The sequence below is a fragment of the Theobroma cacao genome, chromosome 7 (genome assembly GCF_053813885.1).
Source record: "Theobroma cacao isolate CCN51 chromosome 7, ASM5381388v1, whole genome shotgun sequence".
NCBI lineage: Eukaryota > Viridiplantae > Streptophyta > Magnoliopsida > Malvales > Malvaceae > Theobroma > Theobroma cacao.
The window spans coordinates 9608487-9625454 of NC_142645.1; the positions used below are offsets into that span (position 1 = coordinate 9608487).

At 31.6% G+C, this 16968-nt stretch overlaps 1 protein-coding gene across 1 annotated transcript; it reads left to right on the forward strand.

The window, feature by feature from the left end:
* Window positions 1-12823: 12823 nt before the first annotated feature.
* Window positions 12824-16100, forward strand: LOC18594417 (protein SRG1-like). The gene is made up of 4 exons (XM_088808155.1): window positions 12824-13133; window positions 14795-15042; window positions 15125-15449; window positions 15539-16100. Exons 1-4 carry the CDS (start codon window positions 12885-12887, stop codon window positions 15779-15781), a joined length of 1065 nt encoding a protein of 354 aa, XP_088664281.1. The 5' UTR covers window positions 12824-12884; the 3' UTR covers window positions 15782-16100.
* Window positions 16101-16968: the final 868 nt, after the last annotated feature.

Here is a 16968-nt window from a genome sequence, read left to right on the forward strand (position 1 = left end):
TGAGTACGGTTGAACACTTCCAAGAAGGTAACATCTCGTTTCAACTCAATTGCCTGAATTTATTAACAATTATATTTAAACAATCATAATCGATATATATATATATATATATATATATATATATATATATATATATATATATTCTGATATATATATAACATGTATAGCAAAATCGAAATCCAACTACGGTTGAACAATTTAAATGAAATTCATGGGAAAACATACATATTAATTCTGAGTAACATTAATTCATATCATCCTTTTTGCATGAACCACAAATGGAACTGAACCGTCAGTGTGCTTTGAAATGCTTCATTCTTTTTGCGTTAAATGATTTTGCCTTGCTTTTCGCGATTTGTTTTGCCACTCTTCTGTACCCCATACTGTATCGATCAAGGTGTCCCATATTTCATTTGTGATCCATTCCCTCAACATGCCTCTGCATTCTGTAATGTTGTTAGTTTTGGCTTCAGTCATTGCTTTATGCCTTTCTTCTGAAAGCATGTCTCTTAATCGATCAGAACAAATTTTTTCCCATATGCGTCGAATTAAAACATCTTTATGTGTAGACCAAACACATTTTTCCTACAACATTTTGTAATACAATAATTTAACAAAGTTATACAAATTAATGGAAAAGAAAACGCTTAATAAATATATAACAAACATAATACCTGAAATTTTTGAAACATTAACTCTTTGATATCATTAGGGACTTTCCTCCATGTTGACCATGGACCATGAGAGTGATTTTTGATGATCCTTGTTATTGTAGATGTGACCCCTCTCTTGAAAAAAGTGCTTGTAAAATATTTCAAATAATTGTATATATTAAATTAAAAAAATTAAAATTGAGTTGAAAAATATAACAAGTTTAACAAGATAACATACCTATCCCCAATAAGAGTTATACGCAGTCTGTCCGATGGATCTACAAGAGTCTGTAGTCCTACACTGGGTCCCCTACCTCTTGATCTTGACGATTCCTCATTTGCATTTCCACCTAAATCAATAGATGGGGATATTGTAATATCATGTGTAGATGTCTCATTTTCTACTTGCTATGCAAATGCATCGTACAAAGACTGTGTCTCAAATGGCGCATCATTATTCTCCTGCTGCACCTATTGTGGAATGGATATATCATCACACACTTGGGAACTTGTAGGCACAGCCATACTTGCCGATGCATATGAAGACCTAGGTCTCGGTTTTGATTGCTTCCCTTTAACCATCGTTCCTGCAATATTGTATTGTTAAAATCCCATTAGCAATTATTATTAATATGATTATTATTATAACAGAATAAAAAACATCAATTCACATCAATGACACATAATTCTTAATTATTAGAAGCAAAGCAGCAATTATATATTAACTAATTTCAACATTTATGTCTTGATTTTAACTCAAATGTTTTAATTTTACATCATGTCAAAATACTTTAATATTATAAAATTAAAGTTCAACAATACCGACAAAAGAAAATATTAAACCAATATTGTACGTACCTACAGTCATCATTCACTTCCTTAATAATCAAACTCATGTTCTGCATTATTATCACTATCATCATTATAAGTTTCACAATCGTCGTGCTTCACATGATCTTCATCTTCATCTTCATCTTCATATTCATCTTCATCATCATCTTCATCTTCATATTCATCTTCATCATCATCTTCATCTTCATATTCATCTTCATCATCATCTTCATTATCTTCTCCTTCCATGTCATCTTCTTCATCTTCATCTTTATCGATATCATCTTCTTCATCCTCAATCGATAGATTAACCTTTTCATAATCACCACTCGCTAACTCTGTTAAATCAACTTCCTCTAATTGAGTACTAGTAATTGAATTGGACAAATCCTCTTGGTATACTCCTTCATTCAAATCACTTTCAATTTCTCTATCACCACTAATAGGAATTTGAAATCTACTCCTAGCTTTTGTTTTAAATACTGCCCACCAATCACGTCGATCTCTTCTTCTTGATGGATAACTATTATAATAAACTTGGTGAGCTTGGGCAGCTAAAACAAATGGTTCATTACTAGCCAGTATTGAGTTGTAATTCACATCAACAAGACCATGCAATCGATCTACCTTTATTCCTTTTTCAGTATCAAACCAATGACACTTGAATAGAACAACTCTATTTCCTATACCAAAATACTCCAACTCGATTATATCCACTAAGATGCCATAAAAGTCACGCTCACGATCATTGTAAAAACTCCCTTTTATGCAAACCCCACTATTCATTGTCTTACGATTTTGACCGTAATCTAAGGTGTGAAACTTGAAACCACTTACAAAATATCCACTGTAACACCTTATCATACGTTCGGGACCATAAGAGATTTCAATTATACGTTGGTCTATTTCCTCATTATGCTTTGCAACCTACAAACATGAGATACAAGAGAATAAAATAATAAATTACATAATTTATTCGTCAATGATTAATTAAAAGTTCACTTGTATGTTAAGGAAACTTAGTTTTTAAACCATTAAACGAATCTCGCATCACGTACTTTATCTAATTCCTCTTCCGAAATTTTCACAACATCTCCTTTCACAATTTCATCAAATATCTTATCATAATATCCACGACTACGTGATAAACTTCAATCTTATTATAAGGTATTATCAAGTTAAAAAAGTAATGGTACTTACTTTATATATGGGAGCATCTTTTCATAATTCATTAAAACATATAACTCAGCAGCATAAAGCTCATCCTCATCTAAAAATTGAGATTTATCACATGAACCAAAAGATCGCCCCGGGTGAGTGAAAATTGAAAGACGACCCATATAGTCCACCTCTCCCCCATCATCATTACGTGGCACTCTATTTACTCTTGTTCGCACAGCAGGTTCAAAATACCATGAGCACAATGAGGAAACTTCCTCGATAACATAAGCCTCACATATAGATCCTTCAACAGAGGCACGATTTTTACTTTCTTCTTCAACTGTTGCAAAAACCTAACAACCACAACATTCATCAATCTTATGATGTACTTTAAACTCTTCAAAATAAATATACGAAAACAAATAACAATTATTTTACCTCTCAAATGGATACATCCATCGATACTGGACGGGTCCACCAACCTTGGCCTCGTAAGGTAAATGAATAGACAAATGCTCCATAGAGTCAACGAAACCCGGAGGAAATATCTTCTCTAGTTTGCATATAGTTTTACATATTTTTCCTTGCAATGTTTCCATATGATCAATAGGTATTTCAGTTGCGCACAAATCCTAAAAAATTGAGATATCTCAGTAATTGCATCCCAAATTATTTGAGGTAGCATATCACGGAATACAATTGGAAGCAATCGTTGCATAAAAACATAACAATAATGACTTTTCATCCCATAAAACTTTTCATCAATCTCATTAACACACCAAGAAATGTTTGACGCAAAACCATCTGGTAATCTCAATTGTTTAACCCAAGCACATACATTTCTTATTTCCTCCTTATTTAATGTGTACGCAGCCTTAGGCTTGTACAGTTTTCCATTATTTTCCACCAATTCCAATTTTGGTCGCTTGTAATACACCTTCAAATCTTGTTGTGCCTTTATGTTATCCTTTGTCCTTCCTTTAACATCAATCACTGTGTTGAGTATATTCTCAAAAAAATTACGTTTAATATACATAACATCTAAATTGTGACGAATAAGAAGCATATGCCAATAAGGTAGAGACCAAAATATGCTCTTCTTCACCCAATTATGACAAACACCATATCCTGAACTCTTTCGCTTACCACATTTTGTTCTGAATGGGAGATGAGGAAGCGAATTCAAACGTGTCAATATTTCTTCGCCTGATAATCGAGGAAATGGTAAGTCATGTTCAACTCTTTTTTAATAAATTTGTCTCTCTACCTCTTAAAAGGATGATTAGGTGGCAAAAATTACCAATGACAATAAAAAGAACAAGGTTTCCTACCATGTTCCATTATGAAAGATTTAGAATGTTCCATGCAATATGGACATGATAATCGTCCATGTGTACTCCACCCTAACAACATACCATAAGTAGGAAAATCATTAATTGTCCACAATAATGCTGCCCTTATATGAAAATTTTGTATGCATCATAGGTCACAACACCTTCTCTCCACAATAAAGTCAACTCATCTATCAAAGGCCTCAAGAAAACATCTATATTTTGACTTGGACTTTTTTTACCCGGAACAACCATGTTAAGAAATATATATTGTTGTTTCATACACATCCATGGGGGTAAATTATACACACAAAGCATTACTGGCTAAACAGAATAAGGCTTGGCAGTCGATCCAAAAAGGTTGAAACCGTCAGCACATAACCCGAGTCTTACATTTCTAGGTTCCATTGCAAAGAATTCATGTGTGCGGTTGAAGTGTTGCCAAGCCTCACCATCGACAAGGTGTCTAAGGAGTCCATCATCACTGTGGTGTTGCGCATGCCACGTCATATGTTCAACAGTTTTACATGACATATAAAGCCTTTGAAGCCTCGGTATAAGTGGCAAGTAACGCAAAATCTTGTAAGGAATTTTCTTCTGCCTTCTCACACTTGAATTCTTTTGTTTATACCGAGGATGTCCACATACCTGACAATGCTCAAATGTAGCAAATTGCTCATAAAAAAACATGCAATTGTTCTTGCAAGCATCAATTTTGATATATCCCAAACCAAGCTTTGCTACCTTCTTCTTCATCCTATAAAAATTGATAGGTAAATTCTCATCAGACGGCAACATATTCTTTATTATCTCCAATAATCGATCAAAACATGATTCACTCCAATTGTACTCCGCTTTAACATTTAAAAGTTGCGACACAGCTGAAAGCGTTGTGTGCTTTGTGCAACCTACCCACAAAGGTTCCTCTGCATTGCTTAACAAAGAGCAAAAGGAAGATGCATTTGGATTGGAATCTTCTTCCACAAAGCTCGACTCATTTTCAGAACCATGGTTGAAAGCAACTTCGGGACGCATAGCATCCCTAACCATTCTAGTATATGAATTTTCTATTTCATCTTCATATGTAGGTTTTCGAAAAGCAGCATCTCCCTCAAATCTAAGGGATGGTTCAACTCTAGATCTACTTCTTGATGATTGTCCAACATGATCTTCCCCATGTAAACTCCAAATTGCGTAAGCCCCAGTAAAACCCCAAATTGCGTAAGCCCCAGTAAAACCCTGGTTTAAGATGTGTTCTGTGACTTTATCTTTATCTAAGAACTTGTTGTTACTACATTGTGTGCAAGGGCATCTAATTTTATTCTTTCACATAAATGTAGTCTTCGAACATGCGAAATTAATAAATTCAATAACTCAATTTACAAATTCAACTGTAATGAATCCATTCTATAATCGACAGTACATCTAAGAGCGATCTCACGACATTATATAATCCTAAGTGTCATAGAATATCATTATCAAGACTTTGTATTGATGGTAACAAAATAATTTGTTGAACCCTACATTCCAATGTGTATTATATATATATATTCCAAATTACATTGTAAGCTGCAAAGTAGCCCTTATAGTATAAATTATTGCATACATGAATTATCAAAAAACCTAAGAAAATGGTTTATATTTATTAGGATAGCATCAGATTGAACAACATGAGTATTATCGACGGGTCAAAATATATATACTATTATCCGTTGGAAAGGCTAGTATCATTATTTATAAAATTGAAGTTTAACAGGGGTGGTAAGTTCTCAAATACCAACATTTAATTACTTGTGTGTTTCTCTTACTCACCTGCAAAATTAGACCAAAACCCAATCTCGTTTTGAAGCAGACGGAACAATGGCTTGATGCTTCCATAGCCGACCTTAGCCTTTGACTGAAGTTAAAACAATGATACGTTTAGGCTTGTAACCCTAAATCAAATAATTAAAACACAATAACATCATTAAAAATACCTAGGGCGTATCAATTGATAAACAAATCTTGATAAACATCAAATAAAAAAGATATACAAAATTAACCCCTAAGGCTAGGGATGTCAACGAGTCATGTACCTTATAATTTCCCTAAACCCAAACCCTAACCCGATAAAAAATAAACTACCCTAACCCTATTAACTACCCGTATGATTTTAAAATTACTACTCTAACCTTAACCTTATTACATTTTTACTACCCTATAATTACCTTAATTCGTTTAAAAACCTGATTATATTAAAATATTATTAAAATCTTCTTCATACAATTTCTCAATGTATACCCGAATCCGTATACATATATAATAATATTTATCTACGTATTTCATAAACTTAACTACTAATTAAATTTTCTTCCACAAAAATATTAAAATTTAAATTTCAATAATCAAAAACAAAAATCGTAAACATAAAATTAAATAACTAAAATCAAATATTTGGGGAACCAGACAACAGCATTCTCACTCAAAAATCAAGTCTGAAAGTACTAATTGCCATCTACGTTAATGGAAAACTATCGAGTAAACTAATGACAACATCGACATTGGCATGTTCCATTAATTCTTAGGGTATCATTTTTCAGTAACAGACAACACTAATATCATTAAGATATTAACAGACAATAATAGCAATACATCAACTCCAAAAACTGTATGAAGCAGTCAATAAACTAGTATCATTTTTCAGTAACAGACAACACTAATTGAAGCATCAAATCTTATTTGCTTAACAATTATTAAGAATGAACCTAGTTTAACAAAATCCTATACCAAAATCTTAACTGGGGAAGAATAATGACGTGGGGCTTGGGGCGACACAGAGGTAGCTGGCAAAGAGTGACTGTGGCTGGGCAACTGGGGAGAAAAGAAAGATGAATTGATGAAGGAGCCGAGCGTGGCGTGGTAGGCCGGCAGCTAAGGAAGAACAACGGCGTCGGCCTTGGGGGGACACCCACGCAGTCGGCAGGGCCTGGCTGTGGCTGCCTGGTTGGAGAGAAAAGGCAGATGAATCGATGAAGTACCTAAGCTTGGCGTGGTCGGTTGGCAACTGACTAGCGTGGCGTGGTCGGCTTGCAGCTGGGGTCAGGGAAGAACAGCAGATGAAGGACTCGACTGAAGGAGGCAAGGAGTGGCTACCGAGTAGAAAAGAAGAAAGAAAGGAAAAAGAGGGGTCGGGGTGTGAGACCTTGTCAAGCTCGATTAAAAGACGGTATTGTACCGAGTGGTACAACTAAGTTAAATCGAGCCTTGAACTAGTTCAAATAGAAATTCTAAGAGGAATTTGAAAATTTTAAAACCCACAGAATGGTTTAGAATAGTGATTTGGAGTTCAAGGTCCAGTTTGGAGTCCATCAGAAAAATTGATCAATTAGGGACAAAACGATCATTTTACCATTTGATGATAAAATGGAGATTTTTAGTCAAGATTTGATCACATTTGACCAAGAATAATTATATGAGATATAATTATGATTATTGGAGTATAAAATGATGTTTAGCAGTGAAAAATTGTGATTCTCGGTATTTTTGGAACACAAGGGTAAAATGGTAATTTTGCTACTAGAGGACTAAACGGGAATTTTTATAAAACGATTTTTGCCCCATATGGTTAATATTGATCAATATTAGTGTTATTTGAGGTTGAAAAGTAGAAATAATGTGATTCCGGTACATTTCGGGGTATAGGGGCAAAATTATAATTTTTCCTCCCCGAGGGTAAATCGGTAAATTTTTCGCCCCAGCACTTGTCAAGACTAAGGGATTTTAATTGTGGTAGGATTGGATAAGTACCAAAATATTTATGGTGGAAAATTAAGAAGAAAAAGTCAAAAAAAGTTAAAAAATTTTGCCAATAAGCATGTGACACGTGGCATGCTTGATTATTTTATTATTTTCTATAGAAATCAGCCCATTAAATGCCCAATTCTCTCACCATATTCTGCCTAGGCAACCAGCAACAAGAACAAAGGAAGAACAAAGGGAAAAACAAGAAAACCTAGGTGAAAATTCAAAGAAAAAGTGAAAAAATCAAGGAAACAAGCTAGGTAAGTTATAATTTCTTTAATTCTCCTTGATACCTAGCCTATCCATGCTTTTGTTCTTGATTTTCATGGTTGAATATTGAGTTATCATGATGAATTCAATTCTGAAAAATGGGTATGGAAGAGGAATTGTTGTTGGAATAATTTGATTTTAGACTATGTTAGTGTTTAGGGATAGTTAAGCATGGTTATGAACAAAAACACAGAAGAAATATTCAATTTCTCTAGGGTTCCTTGTTGGTCGAACCATGAGGGCTGAATATCAATGGGGGATTGTTTTTATTTCAAGGAAAATGGCTTGGAAATATGATGAATTAAGGTGAAACGGTTATGCAAAAAAATTTCGGTGCTAGTGCACCAAATGATCGAATTTTTTTATAAGGAACTGTGAGGGTTCTAATGCTGAGTTTGACTTTATTTAAATGGTATGTGGTAAACTAAGGTATTAGAGGAGAAATGGATTAATTTGGAGGTGATTTGGACATAATCGCCAATTAATCGGGTGATCGGTCGAATTTAATCGATACCGCGATTAAGCGATAATCGGACGTATTTTTTCATTTACGTATCAAGCATTAGTAATTTAAATTAGTTTATATCAATTTAGAGACAATATAGTAAATTCCTCGACTTTGTTATTTGTCAAGGTAGTGAGACATCTGGAAAAGACAAAGGAATTACGCCTGAGGGCTATTAGTCCGAGTGCACCCTGAATCTGGATTTTCGATACCGGTGAGTGGACTGCCTATCAAAACTATTTTGGGAATGTGACTGTTTTGTACAAAGTGTTTGAATGATTTTATACAACTTTTCTTAAAAATGAGTGCCTTGGGAACAAGCTCTTGAGAAATGGTTTATATTGTGACATGTGACTATTATTGATTCATGCACTACCACATTGTGTTGATATATATGTATGAATACATTGTTGTGTAATGATATTGACTCGGCTATGTGCGAGTAGGGAGTGCGCATAAGTCGATGATGACCCAGTTATGTGCGAGTAGGGAGTGCGCATAACTCGGTGATGACCCGGTTATGTGCGAGTAGGGAGTGCGCATAACCCGGTGATGACCTAGCCATGTGGGAGTAAGGAGTGCGCATGAGCTGGGAATGATGATGATGGGATGGTGTGCATGATGATGATGATGGGATGGTGTGCATGATGATGATGGGATGGTGTGCATGATGATGATGATGGGATGGTGTGCATGATGATGATGGGTATATAGTTGTAAATGCAAATATGTGAGCATTTGATTTGTTGAAATTTGGAAGTTTACATGTGTTACATGTTGCTATTGTTATTTTAGCAGGATGGCTTGTTTTAAGGGAAAAAGAGACTTTTTCCTTGATGTTCTGATCCTCGCTGTAGCGAGATTCATTCTCGCTGCAGCGAGAAACTTTCTGTTCATTTTGCTAACTTGTGGGTTTATGCCATATTTCCCATTTCTTTGGTACCATAGTTGAGTATGGATTTTTGTAAAGTGATTTACTCATGTGGGGTTTACATGAGGGATTTAAAGGAGCTAAAACAATTGCATGGTTTTGAGAAAACGAATGCATCATGATTTCGATAGACATTCCTTATGGTATGCTTGTTTCCTTCTTGTTCACTAATTGAGTATTGTACTCACGTTTTATAAAAATTCATGTTTTCAGATCAGGTGACTGTTGGACCCTAGATCGAGGAGTCCCCGTAGTGCATCTCCTGGGTATGTGTCTGGCATTCGATAGTAATCCCTTTTATTATAAATGTCTCCGCTGGAAGTCATGGGTCCTTTTGTATTGTGAATACAATCTAACAATGTGAATATGTGTATGCAATGTAAATTGCTAAATACATGACTGATATAGTGCATGTATATTATTATCGATAATGCCTTGTGTTTTGGCTATGTTCACACCCGGGAAAATGTGTGTGTGTGTGTATGCATGATATGATAAATTTATTAAGCAAAGGTAAATGGATAGGCTTGCTTGAGCTTAGTGAGCTATGCTCATTGAGCTCATGCGCCGGTCATAGTCCGGGAAATTGGGTCGTGACGTAGGGGGTGGCTAGGGTTTTTAATTTTTATTCATTTTTAAATTTTTTTTAACATCAATTACTATTACATAAACATTTAGCATTTGGATTAATGTACAAAAAACACATTTTGTTATATAAATTTTATAAGTATTAAAATTATCATTTTTATAATATTAATATAAAATAAAAAATAAATATATATTAAAAGTATAAACTTGTATATACAAAATAGTAATTATGTTTTTTTAAATAAATCAAATTTATATAAAACATAGTTATTAAAAGACCTTATAATTTAATTAATAATCATAAATTTATTGATTATATGAATTTGTCCTTCTTTACATGAAATTTAAAAAAATACCTAAACCTTAAAAAACTATTCTAATCTCACAACTTCTTTTTAAATAATTAAGTTTATATATTATAAATTTATATAAATAAAAGTATATATATATTTTAGTAATTACTTTATAATACAATAGTAATTATATTTTTTTATAAATAAACATAATATATAATATAAAGTGTATGTGTTAAAAGACATTACAAGTTTTATATTATAAAGTATATATATTAAAAGTATTATAGTGTATATACGAAAGCCGTAATTATATTCTTTTAAAATTAACCAAATGTATATAAAGTATAGATATTAAAAGATATTACAATTTAATTAATAATTATAATTTTATTAATTATATGAATTTGCCCTTAGTTACATGAAATTTAAAAAAAATAGTTAAGTTTCAAAACTATTCTAATCTCACAACTTTTTTTAGATAATTAACTTCATATATTGTAAATTTATATAAACAAAGGTATATATATTATTTAGTAATTCATTTATATAATAGTAATTATATTCTTTATAAATAAACATAATAGATAATAGAAAGTGTATGTGTTAAAAGACATTACAAGTTATAGTAACTATAAAGTGTGTGTATATAAATATATATATGTATGATTTGGATCCTATTACATTAATAATTATAATCATCTAAATGAAATTTACTATAATCTTACATAAATTATATATTAATATATATATGTAGACCCTTATTTAATATATCTCATATATATATATATATTCAGTTATAAAGATATTTCAATTAAAAAATATAACTTCTACTTTAATTTTAATACAATTATTAATCGATTTTTTTCTTAAATCATACTTGTTTATCTATATATATATATATATATATATATATATATATATTTATATATTTTCTATAGCTCTCGGTCAGATTTGCATGAATACATAGATATAATAAAATGATATTTTTTAAGCACAAATATTAATAAGTTTATTATAAAACTTCAATCTTAATTTACATATATTAGCTAATTACAATTAAAACGTAAATAAAGTAATATATTTTTTATATGATTTTTATATCTTGTCATGGTTTTTTATAAAATATAAAATTTTACATAGTTATTTTTTACAATTTTGGAATAATATAACATTACCCTAATTTGGTATTATTAATAAATATTGTATGATTCATTAAAGTATAAAAAATTATACAAAATAAATCAAAGGAAAACATATTTAAACAGAGCGCAAAATTTTAAACATATAACTATGTATTTGCTTTTAGTAATATCTAATTCTTTAAAAATAATAAATAAAATTTTAAAAATTTTAAATTTTATAATTGGAAAAATTATGATTATTTCCAACGGAATTTTCTAACAAAAAATTCCGTTGGAAAGTTTAAAAGGTCATTAACACTTTGATGGACTAAAAAGTTACTTTCCAACGAAAAATTCTTTTGGAAAGTTACTTTTTTCAATATATCCTTGACTCTTTATCTTTTCTAACGGAATTTCGAATGGAATTTTTCGTTAGAAATTTCGTTGAAAACTGTAAAGATTACACATGTTTTTTTTAAAGTTTAATGTTCCAACGAAATTTTTCGTTGAAAATTTTCAACGAAAAATTCTGTTGGAAAAGATAAAGATAATATAGAAAAAGTTTAGGGTTCTAACGGAAATTTTCGTTGGAAATAATACACAGTAACACGTGTGTCTTGAAGATGAAATTTCCAACGAAAATTTCTATTGAAAATTTTCAACTGAAAATTCCGTTGAAAATCTGTTGGAAACTGTAAAGATTACACACTTTTCTTTTTAAAGTTTAAAGTTTCAACGGATTTCCAATGGAAATTTTCGTTGGAAATATTAAACAGTTCAAATTTCCAACAGAAAATTTCATTAGAAAATTTTTAGTAAAAATCCGTTGAAAATCCATCGGAACAAGTATTTAAAAATTTTAATTAAATTTCGTTGGAAATCCGTTTCAAATCCGTTGTAAATTCGTTGGAAATACAATGTTTTTTTTGTAGTGTATATAATTTTAATTATGGGCAATATTTTACAGATTTTGAGACTTTATTCTCACTTGGATTGAAAATGTTATAATTTGTCTGCCTAAAATCACATACTAGCAATCCAGTCTCCTCAATCTAAAGCCTTCTACACTAACATGTCCCTTGGTGGCAAATTAAGTCTAATTAATATCTATTTTTTATAAAAGATTTGTAAAATTTATAACAAGTATAAAATATTTTAAGAAAAAAAAATTAAAATAATACTATTACCAACCGAAAATTTCGTTGAAAACTTTTCTAGTTAAAATTACACCAATTGGTTTTGGGTCTGACAAGATGGTTGTTTTAGAACCTTCTATTTTGAATTATTAGCCGTAGGCCAGATCTCAGTTTTCTTTATAAGATAGATAGGATAGTTGCTATCCACGCCTCTGCTCTAAAATATTCAACAGCTTGAAACAAGAAAAGTGCTTATCCTTTTGTTCTGGCAGAAAATTGACATGGATCCCAAAGCTGTCAAGTATGGAAGTTCCTTGCCTGTGCCTTCTGTTCAAGAGTTGGCCAAAAAGTCCATCGCCACCATTCCACCGAGGTACTTGCGTCCTGACCTGGAGAAACCAATTGTTTCCGATGCCGGTTCGATGTCTGAGATCCCAGTTATCGACATGGAAGGCTTGGTTTCTAAAGAGTCAATGGATTCTGAGTTAGCCAAGCTTGACTTTGCTTGCAAAGAATGGGGTTTTTTTCAGGTGTGTTTAGCTCTATATATCTGCCATCTCAATCCTTACTCTATACTTGTTTCTTGTGAGTATGTATGCATTCATGGCAAATACATATAGTAATTTAGGTATCTTTTTGTCACCAAAGAAAACATGATATACGAGTATTTTTAGAACACCATGCCATCGTTGAACTTTGATCATTTGCATCATCTTTTCCCTTATGGAGGTTCTTTTTCTTTGTCAATTTAGTTTTCTTGCGGAGGGAGGAGAAGGTCGGTTTTCCTTTTGTAGTGTAATTGATCACGAGCTAAGGTGGAGGCTGAAGAGAGGGAACATAGAGTTTTTATGGTTTTGGTTTATCATAGTCAATTTTAATTATTTTTTAAATCTTGTTTATACTATATTTATAAATCTAAAATTTAATATAAAAATTATTATTTATAACCGAGTTCGTATGGTTAGTGGGTACCCTAAGATCACTTCTCGAACTCAACTTGACCCATCACTTTCCGAACCCTACTTGATGCATAACTGATAGTAACTATATTGTTAAAACCCAATTATTAAGTATCATTCTTTATTTAATCTTAATGTAGGGTATCGATTATAAGATATTTATTGACATCTAGATGGGGCCTTAAAAATTTACGTTCAAGCCTTCTCACATGGACATAGATGGGTAGCTCGACTATGTGGATGGCTAAGGGCTGAATTTCGTGATTTTAAAGCTATTTCTATTGTCAAGCTACTACATGAAAAATTGTAGAAAGGGAGAGGTTGATTTCTAAAAAGAGACATTTTAATCAATGTCAACCTCCTCCCTTTTTAATATTCTACTTATTTGTGTGGTTTGAATTCTATCAATGTTTTTTTCGTTTTTGTTTCCTTAATTATTTGGTTTAGGGTAATTAATGTTTAAAAGTATGGTATGAAATCAAGCTGATACACACATTAGGAAATTACTTTTAAAATTTATAAAATTACAAAGTAATGTCATCGTGCCTGTTTTCAATTCACCAAATTTCATAAGATGGTGCATCCTGCTATAAGTTATAATAAATAGAAGGATAAAATACCCCTCTTTTTAATTTTTGGACATAATTCCATGTGGATCCATTTGTATTAGAAATGAACAAGCTGTCCTAAAAATGTAAACACTGTTAATAGAAAATATAAAAAAACTAAAATATCTTTTTTTTATTAATTTAAAATATCTTTTCAATATTGTCACGTTATCAAACTAATAGCAATACTAACGGTTAACTAATGATTGGACCTATATATCTATTTCGAAAACTAATAAATTCGTCTGAAATTTGAATTAAAACTTAGAAGGTGGGGATATATTACCCTAAATAGAATGTCTGTTTTTTGTTTCGACATGCATTTCTTTGGTTGCTATTTGCCATACGTGAATGCATTAATTTATCGTCTTTAAAGACCATAATGAAACTGTTCTAAATCCTCAAGGTGTTGACAACCCATTAAAGTTAAATGTTGATTCAATATGAAGTGTAATTTCATACTTTGTGGGTTAATTAATTCTGCTTTAGTATATCTTACCCAAAAGAAAAATGTCGAGTGTGTCATTCCAATGGATATTGCTTACTCGATCCACTCTTGTTGTGGTTGTTGAACCTTGGGGTTTGAATCTTAGCAGAAAATAATTAATCTGTCAACATCTGCAGCTAATAAATCATGGAATGAGTTTATCTCTAGTGGAGAAAGTGAAGACAGAGATTCAAGACTTCTTCAACCTCCCAGTGGAAGAGAAGAAAAAGTACTGGCAGAATCCAGGAGAAGTAGAAGGATTTGGGCAAGCCTTCGTTGTATCAGATGAGCAAAAGCTTGATTGGGGTGACATGTTCTTCTTGACCACCCTCCCTGTCTATTCCAGGAAGCCCCACTTATTTCCCAAGCTACCTCTTCCTTTCAGGTCCTTTTTTTCTCTCTCTCAATGTGCCTAAGCATTTGCAATTTCGATTATTTCTAACTCAAACTTAGTTTCTTATGTTTAGAGATACATTGAATCAATACTCTTTGGAGTTGGAAAAATTAGCCATGGCTATCCTACTACAAATAGCAAAAGCTATTAATATGAACATTGAGGAAATGAGAGAGCTCTTTGAAGGTGGATTACAGGCAATAAGAATGAACTATTATCCTCCATGTGATGAACCAGAGCAGGTAATTGGCATTACTCCTCATTCTGATGCCTCGGCTCTCACCATCCTGCTTCAGGTCAATGACGTAGAAGGTCTCCAGGTAAAGAAAGATGGGAAATGGGTTCCTGTCAAGCCCCTCCCCAATGCTTTCATTGTCAACATCGGAGACATTTTAGAGGTAAAATACTTCAGACTTTTTCAAATCAGAGACCTGTATTAAAAGTAGTTCGTGAATAAAGCTTTAGTGAATTGTTATACATATGACAGATTATTACCAATGGAGTCTACCGTAGCATTGAGCATCGAGCAACAGTGAATTCTGAAAAAGAAAGACTCTCGATTGCCGCATTCTGCAGCCCCAACTATAATGGCGAAGTAGGGCCTGCACCAAGCTTGATCTCTGAAGGAAAACAGGCATTGTTTAGGAGAGTTCGAGTAGAAGAATATTTCAAAGCCCTATTTGCTCGTCAGCTTCATGAAAAATCTCATCTTGATTCAATGAGAATATAGCATTTTGGATGTCAAATGCTGTCCCTTTGGATTATATATATATATATATATAGTGCTTTGATAAAACATATGCCTTGGCCTTGCACAACTAGAATAAGTCCCTCCTTAGTTTGCTGATGGGCCTATAAATGCAATAGCTGCAATTCATGTGCAAGATAGTCGTTTTAATAATGAATTTTAGATAGCGTTTAGTACTTTATAATGTAATGTAATTATAGGTAATATGATTGTAAGGAAAATAATATTATAGTATTTAGTATACAAGCAAAATAATGATTAAAATACAGGGAAGATAACATTACAGCGTTTGGTTTATAAGTACTTTGCTGGAAATGTAATGTTAATTTTCAAAATTATTCTTATTTATTAAAATGCAAGTTTAATATACTTATATTTTTTATTGTTAATTTTTATATAATATCATCTCTTAAATATATTTTTAATTTCATATATTTTATTTTCATTTCTTATTATAATCTTATATATTTTATTTTTATTTCTTTAATATAGTTTTTATATTATATATTTTGTTTTTATTTCTTTTACCTATATTATATAAATTTTAATTTCTTATATTTTAATTTCTAATTCTTATATTATATATTTTATTTTAATTATAGCATTACAATACAAAACGTTTTTAACAAAGTAATAAAGTTAAAGGGTAAAATTGTTTTTAAGAACATTGCAGAGTGCAATGTAATGTGATTGCATTGGTTTTAAATTGCAATCAAATTATATCCTTTAACTGTAATATGCTTGCATTGTAATCTCACATTGTAGTGGTATATTGCAAAACAAATACTGCAATGTAATTTAATTAAGTACATTGCAAGGAATGTGCTACAACTTTTCTCATACAAAACGCTACCTTATATTTGATATATCGACAGTATATAATTTTTATACATTGACACATTACTAATAATTTGTTAGTGTAAGCCTTGCAAGCCAATCGATTTTGTACTTGTAAAACACTATATTAGTTAGTTATATTTCATGTTAAATACATTATGGATATTTTAATGTATGAGGTATTTCTTTATCCATGAGTTTATTTATAATGAGTTATGAGAGACTTATGTAGATAAAATCATTGGAACATATGATATTGTAAAGAAATTATAAAGGTTATAATTATGATATTCTTATGCATCAAAGCCTTGTTCCTAATTATGTTCCTGGTC